At 39.4% G+C, this 23385-nt stretch overlaps 1 protein-coding gene across 1 annotated transcript in view; it reads right to left on the bottom strand.

The window, feature by feature from the left end:
• opcml (opioid binding protein/cell adhesion molecule-like) overlaps positions 1-23385 on the bottom strand; it is a 244559-nt gene that overhangs the window by 101188 nt on the left and 119986 nt on the right. The window contains exon 2 of the mRNA XM_085364294.1: positions 12681-12916. Within this exon, the coding sequence (XP_085220420.1) occupies positions 12681-12916 (236 nt within the window). The remainder of the gene's footprint in view (positions 1-12680; positions 12917-23385) is intronic.

Raw genomic sequence — 23385 nt, 5'->3', positions numbered from 1 at the left:
TGAGTCCACTGTCAGAGGCCATAAGAAGATCATTTGTAACCTTCACCAAAGCTGTTTCTGTGCTGTGATGAGCTCTGAAACCTGACTGAAACTCTTCAAATAAACCATTCATCTGCAGATGATCTGTTAGCTGTTTGACAACTACACAGCAAATTCAAAAGTGTTAAATTTTTTGGTGTTAATAGTCTCCTTGCAAAAGTAGAGTTAATTTTACTCTAAGTAGAGTCACATTCTTTTAATGTAACTCTGAGGTGTAAAATGATAGTAGTTAAAATCGAGTGTTAAAAATGAGTGTTTATATGTCAAATCTGGAGGTGTTACAATGGAAACATTAACTCTTGACCTCTTAACTCTGAACTCCTACAGGGGCTATGACACCAACAGAATAAATTCACAGACTCCGCCCCCAGCACCATAGGCTCCAATCGAAGCTGAAGTGAAGCCGTTTCAGAACATTTTGCTCTACATATTTGAGTTGTTTGCCATGCTTGGTAAGTCATTTTTTCAAAGATTGTTTCAATTATTATTAGCTTTTACTTCTGTGGCTCTTTGGAGTTGAGACAAAGCTGTGTGGAAGGCATTAGCCATGTTGCTCGCTGATAGCATAATATTCTGTTTTAGCTAGCTGAAAGGTATTGTTTGCGGGCAAATACCACAGCCTTGAAAAAAAGCTTGCATGTGAATTTTCAGTCAAACTTTTGGTCAAATACACCTAAAACAATGTCTAGAATGTGAAATGTTGGTATAATGGTGCTACTTGAAGCCTGAAAATGATTGCCCATAAAAAAAAACGAGCAAACAGCAGTAGCTGACGTCCTGACTGGATTCTACGGTAGCATTTAGATCCCTCCAGAGTTTTGTGCACACGGTCTAGGTAAAAATGAAAAAGGTTGAGGTTTTACATTTAGTTCAGTATTACCTGTTGCCTGTGTCCTTGTCTTTTGGGAAAATACTTTACACAAATAATGGCTCAAAGAGGATTCCTTTTTTTTTTTTTTTACTATGCTGCAATTGTTTACTGGATTATTTGTGCCATTATTTAGTGTCAACTAATTTTTATTCAATCTCCGCACAGGATATGCTTGTGAAGATGGAATATGGGGGAGAGCAGAAGTGCGTTGAAGTTCCACAAAGGGATGAATGAAGGACATGCATGTTGTATTGAAGAAATAAGTGTTGAGAATGCTGTTATTTGCATTTACCAGCTCACCTATGTCAGACCTTTTGATAAACAAAATTCTAATGGAAGTGAGAACATGTACACTGTTACATCTTTCAGAAAATGTTTTGAAATTGTGGTACACAGTTCAGAATAAATGTTTTTCAAAAACCATTTTATCTTTTTAGTAAATGTTTATTTCCAAAAGAAATTTCTAGAAGTTCAGAACAGTAAAATTCCCGCTTTTTAGAATGAATTAGAAGATAACTCTTACGTAGTTAAACTAAAATACTCTTTGAGAGTTAATATATAAACTCTTAACACCAAGTGTTAAATTATCAACTCCAGACAGATTTGGTGTTTAACACTAAATCAGAGTTAACGTACCAACTCTCCAAAAAGAGTTAAATTAACACTCTCTGGTGTGGACCCATATAGACACTTTAATAGTGTTGAAATCAAATCCGACAGTGTTAATTTGGACATGCTGGATTTGCTGTGTACTCTTTCAAGGATTTTTGATATGAAAGGAAGGTTGGAGATTGGCCTATAATTAGCTAAGACTGCTGGGTCTAGAGAAGGCTTTTTGAGTAAAGGTTTAACTACAGCCAGCTTGAAGGCCTGTGGTACATAGCCGATTATTAGAGATAGGTTGATCATATTTAAGATTGAAGAATTAATTAATGGCAGGACTTCTTTGAGCAGTTTTGTAGGAATGGGGTCTAAAAGACACGTTGATGGTTTGGAGGAAGTAATTATTGAAGTTAACTCAGAAAGATCAATTGGAGAAAAAGAGTCTAACTTAACATCAGTGGTACTAAGAGTAGCTGTAGATAATATTACATCTGTGGGATGATTACTGGTAATTTTTTCTCTAATGATAAAAATTTTATTTGTGAAGAAGTTCATGAAGTCATTACTAGTTAACGTTAAAGGGATGGTTGACTCAAAAGAGCTCTGACTTTTTGTCAGCCTGGCTACAGTGCTGAAGAGAAACCTGGGGTTGTTCTTATTTTCCTCAATCAGTGATGAATAGCAAGATGTTCTGGCTTTGCGGAGGGCTTTCTTATAAAGCAGCAAACTATTTCTCCAGGCTAAATGATGATCCTCTAAATTTGTAACACGCCATTTCCTCTCCAGATTACGAGTCATCTGCTTTAGGGTACGTGTTTGAGAATTATACCACGGAGTCAGGTACTTCTGATTAGAGACCTTAGTTTTCACTGGAGCTACAGTATCCAGAGTCGTACGTAGTGAGGAGGTGAAATTATTAACAAGATAATCGACCTCTGTTGGGGTAGCGTTCAGATAGCTGCTCTGCTCTGTGTTGGTACAGGGCATTGAAGATGATAACAGTGGGTGGATTATATTCTTAAACTTAGTTACAGCGTTTTCAGAAAGACATCTACTTTGATAAAGTCTACTCTCCACCGCTGTGTAATCAATTATTGTAAATGTAAATGTTATCAGGAAATGATCAGACAGGAGAGGGTTTTCAGGAAACACTGTTAAATGTTCAGTTTCTATGCCATATGTTAAAACAAGGTCTAGAGTGTGATTAAAGTGGTGGGTGGGTTTTTTTTACATTTTTAGAGAAACCAATTGAGTCTAATAACAGACTAAATGCCATGTTGAGGCTGTCATTTTTAGCATCTACATGGATGTTAAAATCACCCACAATAATTATTTTATCTGAGCTCAGAACTAAATTAGATATAAAGTCTGAGAAATCAGAGAGAAACTCTGTGTAAGGCCCAGGTGGACGATAGATGATAACAAGTAAGACTGGTTTCTGAGTTTCACAGCTGGGGTGGACAATGTTAAGCATCAGGCTTTCAAATGAATTAAAAGTCTGTCTTGGTCTTTCATTAATTAATAGGCTGGTGTGAAAAATTGCTGCCACACCGCCCCCTCGGCCTGTGCTTCGAGATTTCTGGTAGTTAGAATGATTCGGGGGTGTTGATTCATTTAAACTAACATAATCATCCTGCTGCAACCAGGTTTCTGTAAGGCAGAGTAAATCAATTTGTTGATCAATTATTAAGTCATGTACTAACAGAGACTTGGAGGAGAGAGACCTAATATTTAATAATCCACATTTCACTGTTTTACTCTTTGGTTCAGATGTGGATACTGTATTGTTCTTTCTTTGTAATTGTTTATGTTTAAGTTGTTTGTTGCTGGTTTTTAGTTTGTTATTTGTCTTTTTGGAAGCTGACACAGTCTCTATGGAGATGGGTTTTGGGGGGGTAGCAGGAGGAGAGAAGTTGCAGAGAGGCGTGTAAGACTGCAACTCTGCTTCCTGGTCCCAACTCTGGATAGTCATATTTTGGGGGGTTTAATAAATTTGTCCATATTTCTAGAAATGAGAGCTGCTCCATCCAAAGTGGGATGGATGCCGTCTCTCCTAACAAGACCAGGTTTCCTCCAGAAGGTTTGCCAATTATCTATGAAGCCCACATCGTTTCTGGGACACCACTCAGACAGCCAGCAATTTAAGGAGAACATGCGGCTAAACATGTCACTCCTGGTCATATATGAACAAATCCTGAAAAAGACCAGGGACATGCATTACTGTTAGGGCAGTATCAATAAAGCAACACAAAAACTACATAAAATATACTGAATGGATGTCTAGCAGTTGTCTGTCAGCTATCTTGTATCCACGTTAATTTAAACTACCAGCTAGATGACCTCTGAGCTGAGCGGGAGTAACACTGTGGATACAGAGCAGCGCTAATGATGTGGACAAGTAGAAGTTTCCAGCAAGTAAACCCCCTCCCACCCACCCCCCAACACACACACACACACATGCACACACACACACACACATGCACACACACACACACAAACACACACGAAAAAACTAAACTTTCTTGGCAACAATATGGTGTAAATACAGTTAACGGCTCGCAGTGGAATACAGAAATATTCTGATGCAGTTGTCTCCTGAGTACAAAAGAAACAGGGAACAAACAGTGGGGTGGCTGTAGCTCAGGAGGTAGAGCTGGTCACCTACTGATCGGAAGGTTGGTGGTTCGATCCCTGGCTCCTCCAGTCTGCATGTCAAGTATCCTTGGGCAAGATACTAACCCCAACTTGCTCTCCCATGCATCCATCGGAGTGTGAATGTACTTAGAAAGCACTACGTAAAGATAAAGTGCTTGTGAGAATGGGTGTGATTGGGTGAATGAGGCATGTTGTATAGAGCGCTTTGAGTACTCCGGGAGAGTGGAAAAGTGCTATGTAAGAGTGCTTGACTTACATTGATCAGGTTGCTAAGATAATTTAACTCTATTGTGAAGTCATGGGTGAGAGCTAACCAGCCACTCTTGCTTGGTTCATTTCAATAAATTTAATAAAACTTTGCCTCAACTGTTTAGGGGTTGGAGCAATTTTTATATATAATTTGCCATTTCTGTAGACTCAAAAGTAATTAGATTTTTTTATAATAATTGATTTTTTACATTTACAATACATTGTGGTTACACATATATTTGGGTTTGCACAGTGGAATACTTTGCTATAATGCAGCTCTTTCTGGATGAATACTGCGCACCTCCTGGGTTAACAGGTTTATCAAAAAGTCCCAAAAATAAATTTGTCTATACATAGATTCCAGTAATGCCACACAAATGACCTCAACCCTGTTTCAAAAACTATTAAAAAAAGAAAAAAAGTACACACATGCTTACTGAAAAATGGTCTGCTAAGTCACACCTCCTCATCACTCATCCTAAACACAGGTACGCCACAGGGTTGTGTGCTTAGCCCCCTCCTTTATTCCCTGTTCACACACGACTGTGTTCCTAAACATAAGTTCAACACCATTATCAATTTTGCGGATGACACAACCATCATAGGCCTCATCACAGACAACAATGAGACGGCCTATAGAGAGGAGGTGATGGCACTGTACAAGTGGTGCCTGGAAAATAACCTGTCTCTCAATATCAGCAAAACTAGAGAAATGATAGTGGACTACCGGAAACGACCAGTCAGGGAACACCAATCCATCCACATCAACGGTGTCAAGGTCGAAAGGGTCAGCAACTTCAAATTCCTTGGAGTCAACATCTCCTGGACCCTTCACACAGACACTGCTATCAGGAAAGCTCGCCAGTGACTCTACTTCATGAGGAGGCTGAGGAAGTTTGGCATGAACGCTAACATCACCTGAAATATCTACAGGTGTGCGATTGAGAGCTTGCTGACGAGCTGCATTACAGTTTGGTACGGAAGCTGCTCTGCCAGCAGCTGGAAATCACTACAGAGGGTGGTGAAGGCAGCAGAGCACATCACTGGCATGAGGCTTCTTGCCATTCAGGACATCTATCTTATATTTTATAAACATTTTGCTCTTACTATTTTTTACTTACTATACTGCTGAGTGACTGTCTGCTGCTCTTCAAATTCATTTGATTGCAATGTTGACCCTGTGCTAACTTGCATATGACAAATAAAACTGAAACTGAAACTGAACTGAAGTCAGGTGCTTTAAGCACTTAAATCAGTCAGAAGAAGGTAAAGACCTATAAAATAAAAAAAAATCCAAAAAACCCACATCCATATCTACAATCTGTGAGTCTTTCAGCAGACAGAAGTGAAGGCTGATTCACCAAAAGAAGAGTGATGGAAAGGTTACAGTCTTTAGTTGAAGATATCCTTGTTGCTTTGATAGATTCTCTGGGGTGAAAATATTAAAAAATAAAGCAATGGAGGAGGCACCAAACCATTTAAATCTTAAAACACCACATACATATTGGAAAATAATTTTAAAACTCATTAAGTGATGTTTCTCCAGAATCTTGCAGTGGTGATATTGCACAGATTTTATGTTCAGCATTTTTAAAGTTTCTTTATAAAGTGATTCCAGTGGTTTAATGACTGTTTCCCGTATGACATATGAGAAAAAAATCATGGCATGCATGGTCTTGGCAGAATCCATTTCCAATGTGCAATGTGCCTAAAATTGATCCGATTATACTTAATGGTTTTCATGATTTTCTTAATGTGATTCTTAAAACAAAGATTTAAGTCAAGATCATCCCAAGACATTTAAACTCACTCCCACTTTCAGTCTTCTCATCTTTAATAAAAAAAAAATTCTGCTCTAGCAGACTGTTTTGTTTTTTTGTTCTTTTTTTGTTTTGGGGGTTTTTTGGGGAGGGGGGGTGCAATCTTAGTCATCAGCTTGTTTGTTTGTTCACTGTACATTTATGTTGGAATTCATATTATGGCAAGAACCAATCAGATATGTAAAGAGAAATGACAGTACATCATTACTTTAAGCACTGAGGGTCAGTCAGTCTGGAAAATTGCTAAAACTTTGAATGTGTTCCCAAGTGCAGTCGCAAAAACCATAAAACGCTACGACAAAACTGGCTCACATGAGAACCGCCCCAGGAAAGAACGATCACGAGTCACCTCTGCTGCTGAGGATAAATTCATCTGGGTCACCAGCCTCAGAATTCACAAGTTAACAGCACCTCAGATTAGACCCCAGATAAATGGCGCACAGTTCCAGTAGCAGACATATCTCTACATTAACTGTTCAGAGAAGACTGTGCGAATGAGGCCTTTATGGTCAAATACCTGCTAAGAATCCACGACTAAGGAAAAGCAACAAGGAGAAAAAATTTGTTTGGGCCAAGACACACAAGGAATGGACATTAGAGCAGTGGAAATCTGTGCTTTGGTCTGAAGATTGCAAATTTGAGATCTTTGGTTCCACCTGCGTTGTCTTTGCACGATGCGAAAAAGGTGAATGCATGGTCTCAAGATGCATGATGAAGGCAAAAGGGCCAACAAGTGACAACTCGGTGAACAACAAGTGACAAATGGGTGAACAAGTGCTCAGTATCTCTGGGAACTCCTTCAACACTGTTGAAAAAAGAGTGTGCAAAGCAGTAATTAGGCTAATTTGAAGAATCAAAATATAAAACATGTTTTGAGTTATTTCAGTTTTTTATTTACTGTATAATTCCATATGTGCTCATTCATATGCCTTCAATGAGAATCTTCAATGTAAAAAGTCATGAAAATAAAGAGAAACCATGAAATGAGAAGCTATATCCAAACTTCTGATTAGCCTCTGTCTGAAACAGCCGGCATGATGTGGAAGCTCCTGTACCTCATGCCTGACAGCAGAACATGGAAAGTATATGGCTGGGATATAACTGCCACATCAGGTTGTGCACAGTAAGGGGCTATACATATCCCTGAGGGGGCACCCGTACTGAGACTGCATCAGTATGCATCTTCGTCATTAATAGAAGATTAACTTCACAAATTTCCACTCCTACCAGTGCATTAGCAACATCGTGCTAATTTCATAATAATAATAATGCATTTTATTTGAGGATGCATTTCAGAAACCCAAGGTCACCTTACAAAGAACAAAATTAATAAAATGAACAATAATCATAAAATACATAAAATAAGTTGAAATGGCAAAACGGAACTTGACAACAGATAAAATCAGCACTAAAGCGAATAAACCAGTTTAAACAGATGTGTTTTGAGCTGTGTCTTAAATACGGAAAGGGAGTCAATATTTCTTATGGCTGGAGGAAGAGAGTTCCGGAGCGACTGAAAGCTCTGTTCCCCATAGTAATAAGCCGTGAGGATGGAACAGTAAGATGAATAGCAGATGATGATCTGAGAGGGTGGGAAACAGTGGTGATGTGGAGCAGGTCACACAAATATGATTTATGGATACACTTGTATGTAAGAAGTAAGATTTTAAAATTTATCCTGGCTTCTATGGGCAACCAGTGAAGCTGCTTAAGAACTGGGGTAATATGAGCTCTTAATGGAGTATGAATTATGACCCGAGCTGCAGAATTTTGAAGAAGTTGGAGTTTATGAAGGGACCTTTTAGGGAGAACAAATAGGGGGGAATTGCAGTAATCAATGCGGGATGTAGTAAGACTATGGACACGGATGGCAGCAGAATGGGGAGTAAGGAAGGGGCGGAGTCGGTTAATATTACGTAAGTGGAAGTAAGCAGACCGGGTTATGTAATTAATGTGAGACTGAGATGAAAGAGTATTATCAAGTATGACACCCAAACTCTTAACCTGAGGGGATGGAAGGGTAGGAGAATTTTCAATGTTAATGGAAAAACTGTTGGATTTGGTTAAGATAGATGGTGTACCAACAAGTAAAACTTCAGTTTTATTACTGTTAAGTTTGAGAAAATTGGAGGAGAACCAGGATCTAATCTCAATAAGACAGTCTAAGAGGGAGGTAGGTGGGAGGGATGAATTGGGTTTAGAAGAAATGTAGAGCTGGGTGTCATCGGTATAACAATGAAAATTTATATTATATTTTCAGAATATATGACCAAGAGGGAGCATATAAATAATGAATAAAAGAGACCCTAATACTGAACACTGGGGCACACCAGCAGAAACAGGATAGAGACTTGAAGAATGGGATTTAAATTTTCAATAAACTGAGTGCGTCTGAGAGATAGGACGTGAACCAGGCAAGGGGTGTGTGACTAATGCCAAGGGAAGCTAACCGGTTCAGGAGAATATTGTGAGAAATGGTATCAAACGCCGCACTATGCTCAAGAAGGATGAGAACAGATAGGAGACCAGAATCAGCTGCCATCAGAAGGTCATTGGTAATTCTTAACAGAGCAGTTTCTGTGCTATGATTGGGGCGGAAACCAGATTGAAATTGTTCATAGAGATTATGGTCATTGAGATGTTAATGAAGCTGGGAGGCGACAACTTTTTTAAGAATTTTTGAAATAAAGGGGAGATTTGATATAGGGCGAAGATTATCAAAGTTATTGGGGTCTGCACCAGGCTTTTTGAGAATTGGAATAACAGAAGCATTTTTCAGAGATGAAGGAATGATTCCAGTGTTCAGGGAGGAATGAATAATATTGGTTATGAGAGGTGCTAACGAGGGAAGGCAGGCTTTAACTAACACAGTAGGGAGAGGGTCAAGTTGACAGGTGGATGACTTAGATTTTTTAATAAGATTAGATACATCAGTTATGGAGGGAAGAGTAAAGCTTGAAAATAACTGACAGGAAGACAGTGGGGGAAACAGGAAGTCTACTTCAGAGCCAGAAGCTCCTAAAGAGTTAAGTTGACGGTGAATATCTGAGATTTTACAAGTGAAAAAAGAGATAAGAGAGTTGCAAAAATCAACAGAATACATGTGGGAGGGGAATGTGTCTGGAGGTTTTGTCATTTTACTGAACAATGAAAAGAGAGACCTGGAGTTACCTTCATTAGAACTAATTAAACCAGAGTAGTAAGCAGATTTGGCTGAGGCAATGCAGTCCTTATAGAACAAAACATGATCATTGTACATTTCTTTATGTACAATAAGTCCGGTATTCTTGAATAGACGTTTGAGTTGGCGTCCTTTAGCTTTAAGATGACGCAGGTCGGGGGTAAACCATGGTGCTGAATGGGAAAATGAGACAGTTCGATGTTTAAGGGGAGCAAATATGTTAAGAAGGTTATGAAGGTTGACATTATAATGGCAAACGAGTTCATGAGGGGTTGAGGAGCTGTGAATAGATGGAAGGTCATGGACGGCAGATGAAAAACCAGCTGGGTTAATATTACTAATTTTCCTAAAAGTAATATTACGAGAGATACAGGTTTTGGAAGCGATTATGTTTGCATCAAAAAATTTATACATATGATCAGACTGGGGAAACAATGTGGCTTTACAATGGGTGGGGGTAATGCCAGAACAACAGACCAAATCCAGGATATGACCTTTAGAATGGGTAGGGGATTTTATGTACTGTAGAAGCCAAAAACTTTCCAGGCAGGAGGTAAAATCTCTGGAAAGAGGGATTTTATCATTGTCCATATCAATATTGAAGTCACCAACAATTATCAGATTTGGAAAAAGTACAGAGAAATGAGTGAGAAGAGCAGAAAATTCAGTTAAAATCTCCTTATTTGGCTTAGGTGGCCGATAAACAGTACATATGATGGTGGGGTAGATCCAGGGAGCTGTAGTGCTATGTATTCAAATGAATGGGAGGGAGGGGCAGAGACAGGGAGAACTTTCCAGTGCTTCCGGTAAATTATCGTGAGACCTCTGCCCCCCACCAGTAGGCATCGGGTGAAGTGCCTTGCCCAAGGACACAACGACCGAGACTGTCCAAGCCGGGGCTCGAACCGGCAAACTTCCAATTACAAGGCGAACTCAAAACTCTTGAGCCACGATCGACCACCCATTGTGGTCAACAGCCCAGTCAGTCTTGCGGGGAGGATGACGAGTTTGTGACCAGATGGACAATAGTGAGTTAGTGTCACTGATGTTGAAATTCCGCCAAAGCCCTCGGCGGATATACCTGCGGCGGGGCTTGAAGGCGATGTCCGAGTAGAAGTATAGAGCCACAGGTGAAGAGACAGCCAGGCAAAAACCGATTCGCAAAAGATCCGTAGCAGAGTACTAGAGAAGAGCTGTCGTTGGGTGATGAATGATCGATAAAAAAACCCAGGTGAGCATGAGCCACACCAACACCCTGTGGATCCGCATCTTAATCAGGGCCGAGCAGTGAACACAAACGTAGGGACCGAATAACCAGTTGACAGCTGCAGCGCAAGCAATAAAAGCCTGCAAATATTGCAAAAACAAGTCAAAACAGGGTTGCACCTTAGATACTCGATTCAAATTGTCATCAGCAACTGAAAAAATTATAATAAAAATTGTAATAATAACCGGTGAGCAGCAGCAGCCAAGCACGCCAGTGTCCACTCGACCGGAACCCACTCTGTAAAACCATTTCCTAAGTGTTGTACACAATTATATGTCATTAAGGTAATTATTGAAATTATAATTATAATAGTGTATAATAGCCATTAAAAATGGTTAGACCTAAATATTAACCATAGTACCTATTTTCTTAAGATTGTTTAATTCAGGATTACAGGCAATCTACAGCCTCTCCCAGCTTTCATAGAGCAAGACACAAGGTACACCCTGGAAGGGTTGCCAGTCTTTAACAGGACTAACACAAAAAGAAGCAACCATTCATATTTACATTCACACCTTCAAACTAACCTAATATGTATGTCGTTGGACTGTTGGAGGATGAGAGGGTACCCACAGGAATCCCAGGGAGAACATGTGATATGCCATACATAAGGGCACCAGCCAGAGGATTAAAACCCAGGATCTTTTTGCTATGAGACAGTAGTACTAGTGGCACCACATAGTGCTGTAAAACATTCTGCAGAGATTTCAGTTTGTAATAACATTGTAAGTATGGATTGCTGCGGATTTTTTGGATGCACAATCATGATGTGAATCTCCTGTTCCACATTCCAAATACCCTTTATTGGATTGAGATCTGTTGACAGTTTAAGAACTCATTGAAACCAGTTTGAGATCATTTGAGCTTGGTGACATGGTGGCAAGCTCTCTGAAACCCTCCCCTGGACCAGGAGGGATGTGCAGTGTACTGGAAAGGTGCCAAGGAGGTATACAACAGTTTTGTAGTTGGTAGTAGTTGTAGTTGGTTAAATAACTTGTTGGGGCAGTGTGTGAGGATGCGTTCACAAATGATAAAACTTATGATGCCTGTGCTGTGCGCAGCGGCGACGCAAAGTTGTTCGACCTGAGTTATTGTTCGGCCAGAAGCCACAGGGGGTGTTGGACCTAACTAAAGAAAACTGGGATGAAGGTTCAAGCCAAGCTAGGAATAAAATTCACTACATTCTGGACCAGAAAGCAAAGCTACACAAACTGGGAAGTTCTCATGGAATAATTTGCTCAAGTCCCTGGAATGTCAGCATCTCCTGTAAAACAGAGAGGCTCATCTCAGGCAGTTTTCAACGGGAAAGTGCTTGTATTGCTTGCTTTATTCAACCCACCAAGTAGCAACGGCTCTTGGTGGTCACGTGGCAAGTAAGAGACATTAATTATGAAGTGGTATGGTCAGACAGGGGCGGGGCCGCACAAATCCATCACCTCAACCTCTTTAAAGCATGGAGAGAGGCTAAAATTGGTTCTCTGATGAGCTTGGTTAAGAAAAGAAATGATTTGGAGCCCGAGGTGGCAAATTCAAAGTTATAACAAAGATAAAATCCATAGGAAAGTACAACTTGGAGTTGTGCTTCCGTGTCTGTGAAAGAATATGCTTGTCCATTGTTTGATTAAAACCATGGCCTGGATGCTTCCCTGCATCAGTTAAGTTATATTGACATATCATATTGAATTATGCAGTCTGAAAACACACAGCGTTAATTTATGATTTCAAGGAAGTGTCTATCATGAAGTTAAACTACTTTTTTTTGAAGATCATGTGAATTATTTTTCAAAGACCCTGCAATACTTTTCCCAAGGAAAATAAAAAAAAATAGAAATAATTCTAAAAGAAACAATTAAATAATTCTTCTTAGAAAATAAACATAAACATCCACTCTGAAAACACAAGAAACACATAGCACTGATCCCGTATGACACTTTTGATATTTGTTGGAGCTAAATCTAGTTCCTGACAGAACTGGCAGCAGTAGCCACATCTTACCTTGAACAATGAGGTGCACTTTTGTGGACTGTGGTTTCTTGTTTGTGAGTATAGAGCATACATAGGGCCCTTCATCATGGACATCAACATTTTGGATTTTGATGCTGTACTCTGTAACTGCTGTGTTTTCCAACAAGATGACACGAGGATCCAGAGACCACTTTTCACTCCCTGCAAATAGAATAGTGGTGCGATTGAGCCATGCCACTCGTGAGACTTTGCTGTCCACATTGCATCTGGCAGGCAGAAAGAAAGAGAAAGAAAGAAAAACATATTAGAAGTTTATCCCTGGACATTAGTTTTAACTTCCAAGAAACCTCAAACGAATTAGATTAGATGACAGTTCATATTATAACATGAGGTGTTGCTTATGAAATATCTATGCCGTATTTCCTTTCCTAAACCAAGTGGATGACCTGAATACAATCTTCTCAAGAAACTTCATCACAAATCATCACGTCATAAACACTTTGGAGGACATTTTCCCCTTTGTTTAACAAGCCTTTCACAAGCATGCCATTGATAAAATATTTTAATATAATGTTGATATTATATTAAAATATTCACACTATTGAGTTCCTGTTTCTCTTTATTCTTTATACAGGGTGGGCCATTTATATGGATACGCCGTAATAAAATGGGGATGGTTGGTGATATTAAAGTCCTGTTTGTGGCACATTAGTATATGTGAGGGGGCAAACTCCTCAAGATGGCTGGTGACCATGGTGGCCATTTAGAAGTCGGCCATCTTGAATACAACTTTTGTTTTTTCAATAGGAAGAGGGCCACGTGACACATCAATATTATTGGTAATGTCACAAGAAAAACAATGGTGTGCTTGGTTTCAACGTAACTTTATTCTGTCATGAGTTATTTACAAGTTTCTGACCACTTATAAAATGTGTTCAATGTGCTGCCCATTGTGTTGGATTGTCAATGCAACCCTCTTCTCCCACTATTCACACACTGATAGCAACACTGCAGGAGAAATGCTAATTACAGTTACTTGTCAAAATGTTATGTTGCTTTTTGAAAACAGATTCAAAAGTTAATGTTCTCAATAGCAACAAGGCTAATTTTATTACGCTCATTACCTCAATTTAGCTAGAAATAAAGTAACATTTAGATAAACATGAGTCAGTGGTCATTGCTTGAGTGTAAAAAAGTCAGACACTAGCTATTGGAAACAAAACATCCTCAGGACATTTTCTTTAAGAGGATTACAACCGTAATTAAACTGCTGTCTGATTTATTTGAGCAGCTTAAAACAATACTTTGCGTCATTCATGTCAAAGATGTCTACTTATTTTTTTAATTTAGGGGAAAAAGCTAAAATTGAAAAAATAAAAAACACACTAAAATGTTCTTGGACACTTATAATATTCAAAGCCACAATATAGTAAAACATTTTCTTGATAGCATCAGTAAAACGGTGGACTGAAATGGCACGCCATTTTATTAGGACTTTTCAAGATAAATATGTGCTTCACATCAAAAATAGCCTACTAAAAAATATAAATACACAAAGTTACCTAAAAGGAAATTAAAATGTAAGTCTTTAGTTACTTAAAAAAAGACTATTGAGTTCACAGATAATAATAAAAATAAATTTTAAATTTTATTTAAAAGCACCTTTCAAGACACCCACCCAGACTTAACGATAAAATAAAGCACAATGTAGAACAATGACAAAAAGAAGAACAAAAAAAACAAGTTAAGTTAACAAACTATAAGGTCATAGCTAATATGCAGATTTTAACAAAACAGGTTTTGAGTTGAGATTTAAACTGGGAGCAAAGCCTGGGAGCAGTGCAACTGAAAGCTCTGCTTCCCATGGTGCTGAGGTGAAAAGAAGGCACAGCAAGTTGGATAGAAGGAGAAGATAGAAGTGAGCCGGCTGAAGAGGCAGTGCTTAAAAGGTTAGAAAGGTAAGGAGGAGCAAGGTTATGAAGGGCCTTGAAGGTGAGCAGAAGAAGCTTGTATACTATTTGCAATTTCACAGGGAGCCAGTGAAGTTCCTGAAGTGATGTGCTACTAGGAGGGGGTTCTGGTAATAATGCGGACAGCAGCTTTTTGAACCAGTTTGGGGAAGACCATGCAAGAGAGAATTACAATAGTCAGTGCGGGAGGTAACAAGACTATGAACAACAATTGATGCAGACTGTGTGGAAAGAGAAGGGTGTAATCTGTTAATGTTGTATACAGTGGCTTGCAAAAGTATTCGGCCCCTTGAACTTTTCCACATTTTGTCACATTACAGTCACAAACATGAATAAATTTTATTGGAATTCCACGTGAAAGACCAATACAAAGTGGCGTACACTTGAGAAGTGGAATGAAAATCATACATGACTCCAAACATTTTTTACAAATAAATAACTGAAAAGTGGGGCGTGCGTAATTATTCAGCCCTCTTTGGTCTGATTGCAGTCAGTTGCCCATAGACATTGCCTGATGAGTGCTAATGACTAAATAGAGTGCACCTGTGTGTAATCTAATGTCAGCACAAATACAGCTGCTCTGTGACAGCCTCAGAGGTTGTCTAAGAGAATATTGGGAGCAACAACACCATGAAGTCCAAAGAACACACCAGACAGGTCAGGGATAAGGTTATTGAGAAATTTAAAGTAGGCTTAGGCTACAAAAAGATTTCCCAAGCCTTGAACATCCCACGGAGCACTGTTCAAGCGATCATTCAAAAAATGGAAAGAGTATGGCACCAAACCTACCAAGACAACGCCGTCCACCTAAACTCACAGGCTGAACAAGGAGAGCGCTGATCAGAAATGCAGCCAAGCCACTGTAGATGGAAATAGATAGAATGGGTGAGATCATTTGATATGAGATTTATAGGACAGTGAGCTGTCTAGGATGGCACCAAGGCTCTTAACCTGAGGTGAAGGGAAAACTGTGGAGTTTTCAATAAAGAGTGAGATGAGTAAAAGTGATTTGTCTTCAGTAGGTTGGATTTAGTGCCAATATGAAGGATTTCCCTTTTATTCTCACTGAGTTTAAGAAAATTAGAGCTGAACCAGGATTTTAATTGGGATAACCATTCTGTAAGAGAAGAAGTTAGGAGGGAGGAATCAGGCCTGCAGGAGCGATATAATTGGGTGTCATCAGCAAAACAGTAAGTAAGTAAAGCTCAAATTTAGGGAAAATGGTACCAAGAGGGAGGATGTATATTAATAAGGGCCTAAGAGGGCCTAAGACTGAACCTTGGGGTGCACCAGAAGTGACTGGGAATAGACGAGAGCGGAACGATTTAAGTTGAATAAACTGGGAGCGGTCAAGGAGATATGATTGGAACCAGGCTAGGGATATGTCAGAGATGACAAGACAGTTAAGTCTGCTTAGATGAATAGAGTGAGACATATTGTCAAAGGCTGATCTCAGATCCAAAAGGACAAGAATATTGAGAATACCAGAGTCCACTACATGTAAAAGAGTATTAGTAACCTTTAAGTAAAGTGGTTTCTGTACTGTGACATGAGCAGAAGCCAGATTTAAATCTCTCATAGATACTATTATTAATCATGTGTGAATGAAGTTGAGCTGCAACAATTTTTTCTAGGAAAGTCTTTTAGAGATGATGTTAAATTAGAAATCGGGCGGAGGTTGTTAAAGTTGTCAGGATCCAAGGAATGTTTTTTTCAGTATATAAGTGACTGAAGCAATCTTGAATAAGGGAAGAACAATACCAGTGGTGAGTGGAGAGTGAATGATAGAAGTGATGAGTTGGAGAGGCAAGATTTCACGATGGGCACGACAGGCTTTGATTTACATACGAATTCAGAAATATCAGCTTTATCAGGAGACTCAAAATGGAGAAAAGGCTCTGAAGAAGGGATAGACACGACATTCAAACTGAGTTGCTGGTAATTGTTATTCATTTTTGTCAGTGTTGGGGAGTAACGGAACACATGTACCAGCATTAAAATAAAAATACAAAATATAAGTAACTATATTCCATTACAGTTACCATTTAAAAGGTGATAATTAGATTACAGTTACTTTGTTGAAATAAATCAATTACATGGTGCTTTTTTCCTGTTTAATATGTTAGGCTATCCCCTCTCTAATTTTGGTAATTCCACACATTGCCGAAAACCCAAACTAAACACACAATAAGCGTTCTAATGTAAGCATGTTGTTGGCGTCAGTTACACAATGTACCCGAAGCCAGCACAACAGAGCCAGCAGCACATGGTCAGAAATGCATTTCTTACTGGGAAATTCCAACAACACTTCACATTTAAAGACGAAAGGGATGGGTGAAATCTGACCATGCAATGCAAACTCTGTTTCCAGCAACAAAGCTGCTCTCAGCATCTTAAGACTCCACCTCCAACCATCTGGAAGTAAGTTCTTTTTTAAAAACTATGGTTAGCCTACTACAACTATCTTGTTTCAGTTGTGGTAGCTATCTGGTTTAAGTGCCACCTCAGTGTCTTCGATGTACCATTGCTGTGTGAATTATTACTGTTAATGAAGGCTACTTGGCACCAAGCTAACATTGTTAGCTAGAGTTAGTTGAGGTTAGTTCATAGACTGCAGACTGTTAGACTTGATGGATAGATGCAGTTCTATGCAGTTCAATATGCAGTTCTGGAAGCAGTCTATGAACTAACCTCAACTTAACGTCAGCTAACAATGTTAGCTTGGTGGTGAGTAGCCTTCAGTAATAGTAATGAATCACACAGCATTGGTACATTCATGTAGTTGTAAAAAGAATGACAATATATTAAATAATCCAAAGTATTCAGAATACGTTAATCACATAGAGTAACTTAACGGAATATGTTACAAACTACATTTTGGGGCATATATTCTGTAATCTGTAGTGGAATACATTTGAAAAGTAACCTTTCCAACACTGATTTTTGTAGTGAAGAACAGCATCAAGGAGTTACAGGTTTCAGATTAATAGAAGGTGCTGAAGAAGTTTGTTGAGAAGTGAAAACAGGATCTTGGTGTTGTCCTCATAAGAGCTGATAATACCTGAGTAAAAGCTTTGTTTAGCCTGGTTGTTGGAATCTTTATACTGGAGTACATGACATTTATAGATTTCTTCATCAACAGTTAAACCAGATTTCTTATATCTAATGTATGCTCTAGTTGCCAAACTTTGGCCTTCAATGCTCGGAAGTCCAAGGTAAACCATGGAGCAGAAACAGGAAGGAAACATAATGGGTCCAGAGAATCAAACGACAATTATTAAACAATTATTATGATATAACACCAAATCATTAGGAGTAGAATATCAGTCCGGAACCTGAATATTATCTGGTAATGTCTGTGAAGGTTCTCAGTCATCCAGGTCATCATAGTCAAAGGAGCTTGCAAAGAAAAGCGTCTGGACTTCTTTAGGTTACTTGAAGACGTTTCACCTCTCATCCGAGAAGCTTCTTCAGTTCTAAGGTCAAATGGTGGGGCGTCCCAGATTTAAACCCAGTGGGAGTATCGCCCACAGAGGGACAAAAGGACCCCCTGATGATCCTCTAATCGCCTGAGCCAAGGTGTGAAACTGGGTGTGGGTCCCAATCAGCCAGAGTTTTGGGTGAGCTCATTGTGAAACCTGGCCCCACCTCCTTTGACTACGATGACCTGGATGACTGAGAACCTTCACAGACATCTGGCCCCACCTTATCATGCGAATTCCTGAGGTCAGATGGCCCAGGATGTGAATGGGCGTTAAGGCGTCTGGGAAGGGAACTCAAAACTGGATTATAGATGGCAGAGAGTTGGTGTCGTAAACCACCGCCTCTGTTCAAGGATGGTCGCTCACAGTGGACATGTCCTCTTTCACTCCTCTTTCAAACCATCTGTCCTCTCTGTCCAAAATGTGAACATTGGCATCCTCGAAAGAGTGACCTTTATCCTTAAGATGCAGATGGACTGCTGAGTCTTGTCCTGTGGAGGTGGCTCTTCTATGTTGTGCCATGCGCTTGTGAAGTGGCTGTTTGGTCTCTCCAATTTAGAGGTCTGGGCATTCCTTGCTGCAGTGTACAGCATACACCACGTTGTTAAGTCTTTCAGACCCAGCAACACACTCAGACAAAAACTGGTTCACCCGAAAGACAAAACTCCAAAACACAGACTTAACAACGTGGTGTATGCTGTACAGTGCAGCAAGGAATGCCCAGACCTCTACATTGGAGAGACCAAACAGCCACTTCACAAGCGGCTTCACAAGCCCAATTTTTTTCAGGCAATATAATGCATTTGCATATGTGTGTAGAGATGTGTTTGTGTGCATTTATATGATCATAGTCAATGTTTTTCTACTCTTCATTAGGAGGCTGGAGGTTTTCCAAGCATACTCACACTAATATTAACGGCTATTTTATATCTTAGCTTTAGGGGTGTTTTACATTAAAATTCAATGTTTCTGTGTGTGTTTTGAGGATTGATTAAATAATGGCATATGCTGTACAGAGGAGTTACCGTCTACTGTATAGCGTTGCCCTGAGACAACAAACCACATTTTCATGCCTTACACTGGCCCTTCAAAAAAACAAAACTTTTTTTCTTTCAAATAATGCTACCAGGCACATCTCTTTCCAATAAAATGATGAGTTGAAGGTGGTGTGACTTTCATCTGGGAGGGGGGGCAGGACCCCTTTCTGCAAGCTGCACTACATGAGAGACATCTCCATTAGGAGGCAAGATAAAGATCACTATTTTACATGTTTATAGTGAAATAAATGTATATTAAAAATACTTGTATGTGCATGAATATGTTAAGAAGCATATTTGATTGTTTGTTCTACTTTTTAAAATTTATTTATACAGTAAAACTGTTAATTTTCATTTGTTGCCTCAAGGCAACACTGCGCAGTTAGCCCAATTGTTTTCAGGCAATATAATGCATTTGCATATGTGTGTAGAGATGTGTTTGTGTGCATTTATATGATCATAGTCAATGTTTTTTACTTTACAATCTACTCATAATTACAGGACATGGATGTAAAAACCATTTATGGAAGGAAACCAAGAGAATGTGCACTTTCTGTCCTCAGAAAATGAGGACAGTGAGCTTTCAGGGAGTGACAGTGAAGTAGAGGAGTGGATCCCTGACTGAGGTTTGAGGGACACTTAGGAGGTCAGGGGTCAGTTGGTAAAGTAACTGTGTCTGTGTGTGTGTTAGTGTCCACATAGCAAGCAGGTCTGGCCAGGATCTGGTATCAAGTTGGCACTGTGAGTAATCTGGGAGAGTAGAAAAGCGCTATATAAAAATTAGAGATGGACCGATCTGATATTACGTATCGGTATCGGTCCGATACTGACCTAAATTACTGGATCGGATATCGGAGAAAAATAAAAAATGTAATCCGATCCATTAAATATCACGAAAGCACCTCACAAAACTTGCAACACGCCGTAACTCACCTCAGAACGTTAGCACGTCGGAGCAGTATGCATCACGTGATAGAGCGGCTGTGGCATGCAGGACCTGTCGGTGGTCTGGATAGCATTTGGAGCTTCGCTAGCAATCCGGCATTTCATCTCAGACAAAGTTATCCCCGAGAGAAGTAAAGCAAGTGTGTAAGTCCATCTCTGAATGTTTGTAAAGCATTCCTGTGTTAAGCTTACAAACGATATATGGAGCGACTGCCTCTTCTTGCTGCTACTTCAATCATGAAACTGCTTAATGATCAGCTGATCGGCTTTTCTGTCGCGAGTCCGTCTCTCTTGTTTGTTTTTGGCCCACTTTGCACCAGAAAGAGGAAACCAAAACAACAGCAGCACGTTTAAGCTCGATAAGCTGTTGTTAGAATTTATTTAATATTACTTTCTACACCAGGATCCTTTTCTACGTAGCTGACGCTGGTAACTGTGCAGGGGCGGATCTAGCAAAGTTTAGCCAGGGGGGCCGATAGGGCATTAACAGGGAAAAGGGGGCACAAAGACATACTTTTCTTTCTTATTCTCATTTAAAATGTCTAGCTTTTAATAAATAATTATCTGACACCCAAAGTTTTAATTTGATGCAAAATGAATAGAAGTCCATTACTGTATATAGTAACTATTAAGTCTAATATATTATCCCTAGTAAGCTATAGTACTTTTTCCTTTGGGAAGGTACCATCTGTGCAGTGTGCAATTTTGTTGAAGAAAGATGTTGAATCTATTTAATATTTTAATATATTGAAAAATAATTTATTTCTGTGCATTTTTTTTCACACTGCATCAAATTAAGGTTGATTACGTCGATTAAGCATCATGAGGTGGAGGGTGGTTCCCTATTTTTTATTTATTTATTTTTGTTGTTGCTAGGAGTTGGAACCCTATTAGTTAGGTTGCTTAATATTTACGCTAAGTACTCTTTAAAATACCAGAATAGGGAGGATGGTGTAGGTTTAAGTTCATTAGATTGATCAGTATTGCTGAACTATGAAATATTTTTTTTTGCATACAGGTATAACAGAATAGCTTTAGTGTAGTTGTTGTTTTAAACTTGAGTATGAACTTATACAAAATGCAGCAAGATATTTAAAAAAACAGTTTTGTTGATTAAAACACACTATATCGGATTCATATCGGTATCGGCAGATATCCAAATTTATGATATCGGTATCGGACATAAAAAAGTGGTATCTAAGTATGAAGAATGCTTACATGATGTACATACTGTGAATGCCTGCTTTTGAAACCTTAATAAAAATATGAATTTAAAAAAAAAAAAAAAAGAAAAAAAAAAAAAAAAGTGGTATCGTGCCATCTCTAATAAAAATCAGTCCATTCACTGTCTGAACAGAGTTTCGGCATGTTACTTTTGCACTGTTTTGCATGTTCCGGCACATGTTATTGCATGGCTTGATTAAGGTACACATTATGCTGACATCTGGGGCCAGAGCTTAAACTGTTCTGGGCCAGCACAGGGCCAGCAGTGTGTCTACAACTGGCCCGTGGCTGCACACCACCTACAGATGGCCCACATACCGCAATGAATAACGGCCCTTTGGTGGCCCAGATCAGGTTTGCCAGAGGTAATCCACACATGGGTCAGCACAGGACGACCAGGGTGTCTGAAACTGGACTTGTGCTGGCCCTTGTGTGGGCCACCTCTGGCAAACCAGGTCTGGGCCACCAAAGGGCCGTCATTCTTTGCGGTATGTGGGCCATGTGTAAGCACATTGTGTGGGCCTGATCCCTGCCATACCAATATTGCTGTGTGGGTGTCAGTGTGTGTGGTCATGTATTACTTATTGTTGTGGGGACACAAATTTGTTTACACACTCACATTGTGAGGTCTTGCCTACTATATGGGGACAAATTGCAAGGTAAATCATTCAATTTTAGGGTGAAGGCTTGAGTTAGGGTTAGGGTAAGGTTCAGGACTTCTGATGGGTAGAGTCAGGATAAGTCTCCAGGAAATTAATGTAAGTTGATGTAATGTCCCCAAAAGTGATGGAAACACAACGTGTGTGTGTGTGTGTGCACGCACGCGCGTGCATCGGGTTAGGGTCGAATGTTGGATGTATTTTGCAGTTTTATTGTTTTGTGAAATGTTTACATTGTTTATTCGTTGTTTATTTATTTGTTCATCCTTGTTGTACTAATACAACTTATTATAGAATAACTTGGCATTTTACTACCCTTGTTGCACAGTGTTGCCTTGAAGCAACAAACCAATATCTGTTTGGGGGGGGGGGGGGTCAAATTTTATGATTGATATGTTATTAGGGACCCTAAAGCTCCCCCAAAATAGGGAGAAATATTTTTTTCCCCAAAAATTAAAAAGTCATGCAGTAGAGGGGTAATATCGTCTGACATTTAGTCTTGGATAACTTGTTCTTCATTTATTTATCCTGTAGAAGTGTAATATTTTACACTTTAAGTCATAAATTATTAATTAAATTCCAGGATGCTTCTTTGAGCATGGATTTTCTTGTGGTACTACAGCTTCCTCCAGTCCAGGATATGCATGTTGGTTAACTGATGATCCTGAATTGGTTGTAGGTGGGAATTTGAACACCTGTCTCTTTTTGTCACCTCTGCGAATGACTAGCAGCTTGTTCAGGCTGTGTCCTCCATCGTCCAGTGACAGCAGGAATAGACTCCAGCTCCCCCACAATCACAACTGGATAAGCAGTTAAGAAAACTGTAAATCCTTTCTGATCTTTCTAAGAACAACTTCAATTTACCTAACAGTTTTTGTTCCTGTCACTCATTTATGAAAATGCAAGAAACTCTAAATAAATACATGAAACAGATTACATCAGAAGTGATAAAATCTAAAAAAAAAAAAAAAAACCTTTATCAAATGCCACAATGGTAGAGAATCAGAAGAAAACACGGTGGCACTCATATCAGAAAAAAATCAAGAAAAAAACCTGCATTGAATGAATTGACTTTAATAATCTGTTGTATGAGGGGTGACGGAGCAGCAACATGTAAAGATGCATGGCTGAGTTGCTTTGTGGGGAAACGCAATTTTTTCGTATAAATACTTTGACATTAGGCACTAACGCATTATCTGTCATCAGCTGAGTTACCACTGCAAACGTGCGCATCACCCAAGGGAAATTTGCAACAATGTCAGGGTCCAAAAATACCAGAAAGACTGATGGAGCCAAGGCCATTGATAGCAATGCTATATCCCCGGACACAGCCGCGCTAATGGCTGCCATAGCTTGCTCGGAGAAAGACGTAGTCACCAAAATTTCTACCCTGGAAGCAAAAGTTGAGACCAAGTGCC

The sequence above is a fragment of the Diplotaxodon limnothrissa genome, linkage group LG10, assembly GCF_057381915.1.
Source record: "Diplotaxodon limnothrissa isolate DT_005_m linkage group LG10, D_limnothrissa_male_GT1.1, whole genome shotgun sequence".
Lineage (NCBI taxonomy): Eukaryota > Metazoa > Chordata > Actinopteri > Cichliformes > Cichlidae > Diplotaxodon > Diplotaxodon limnothrissa.
The sequence above is the reverse complement of the archived record's forward strand: the minus strand, read 5'-3'. Positions and strand labels throughout refer to the sequence as shown.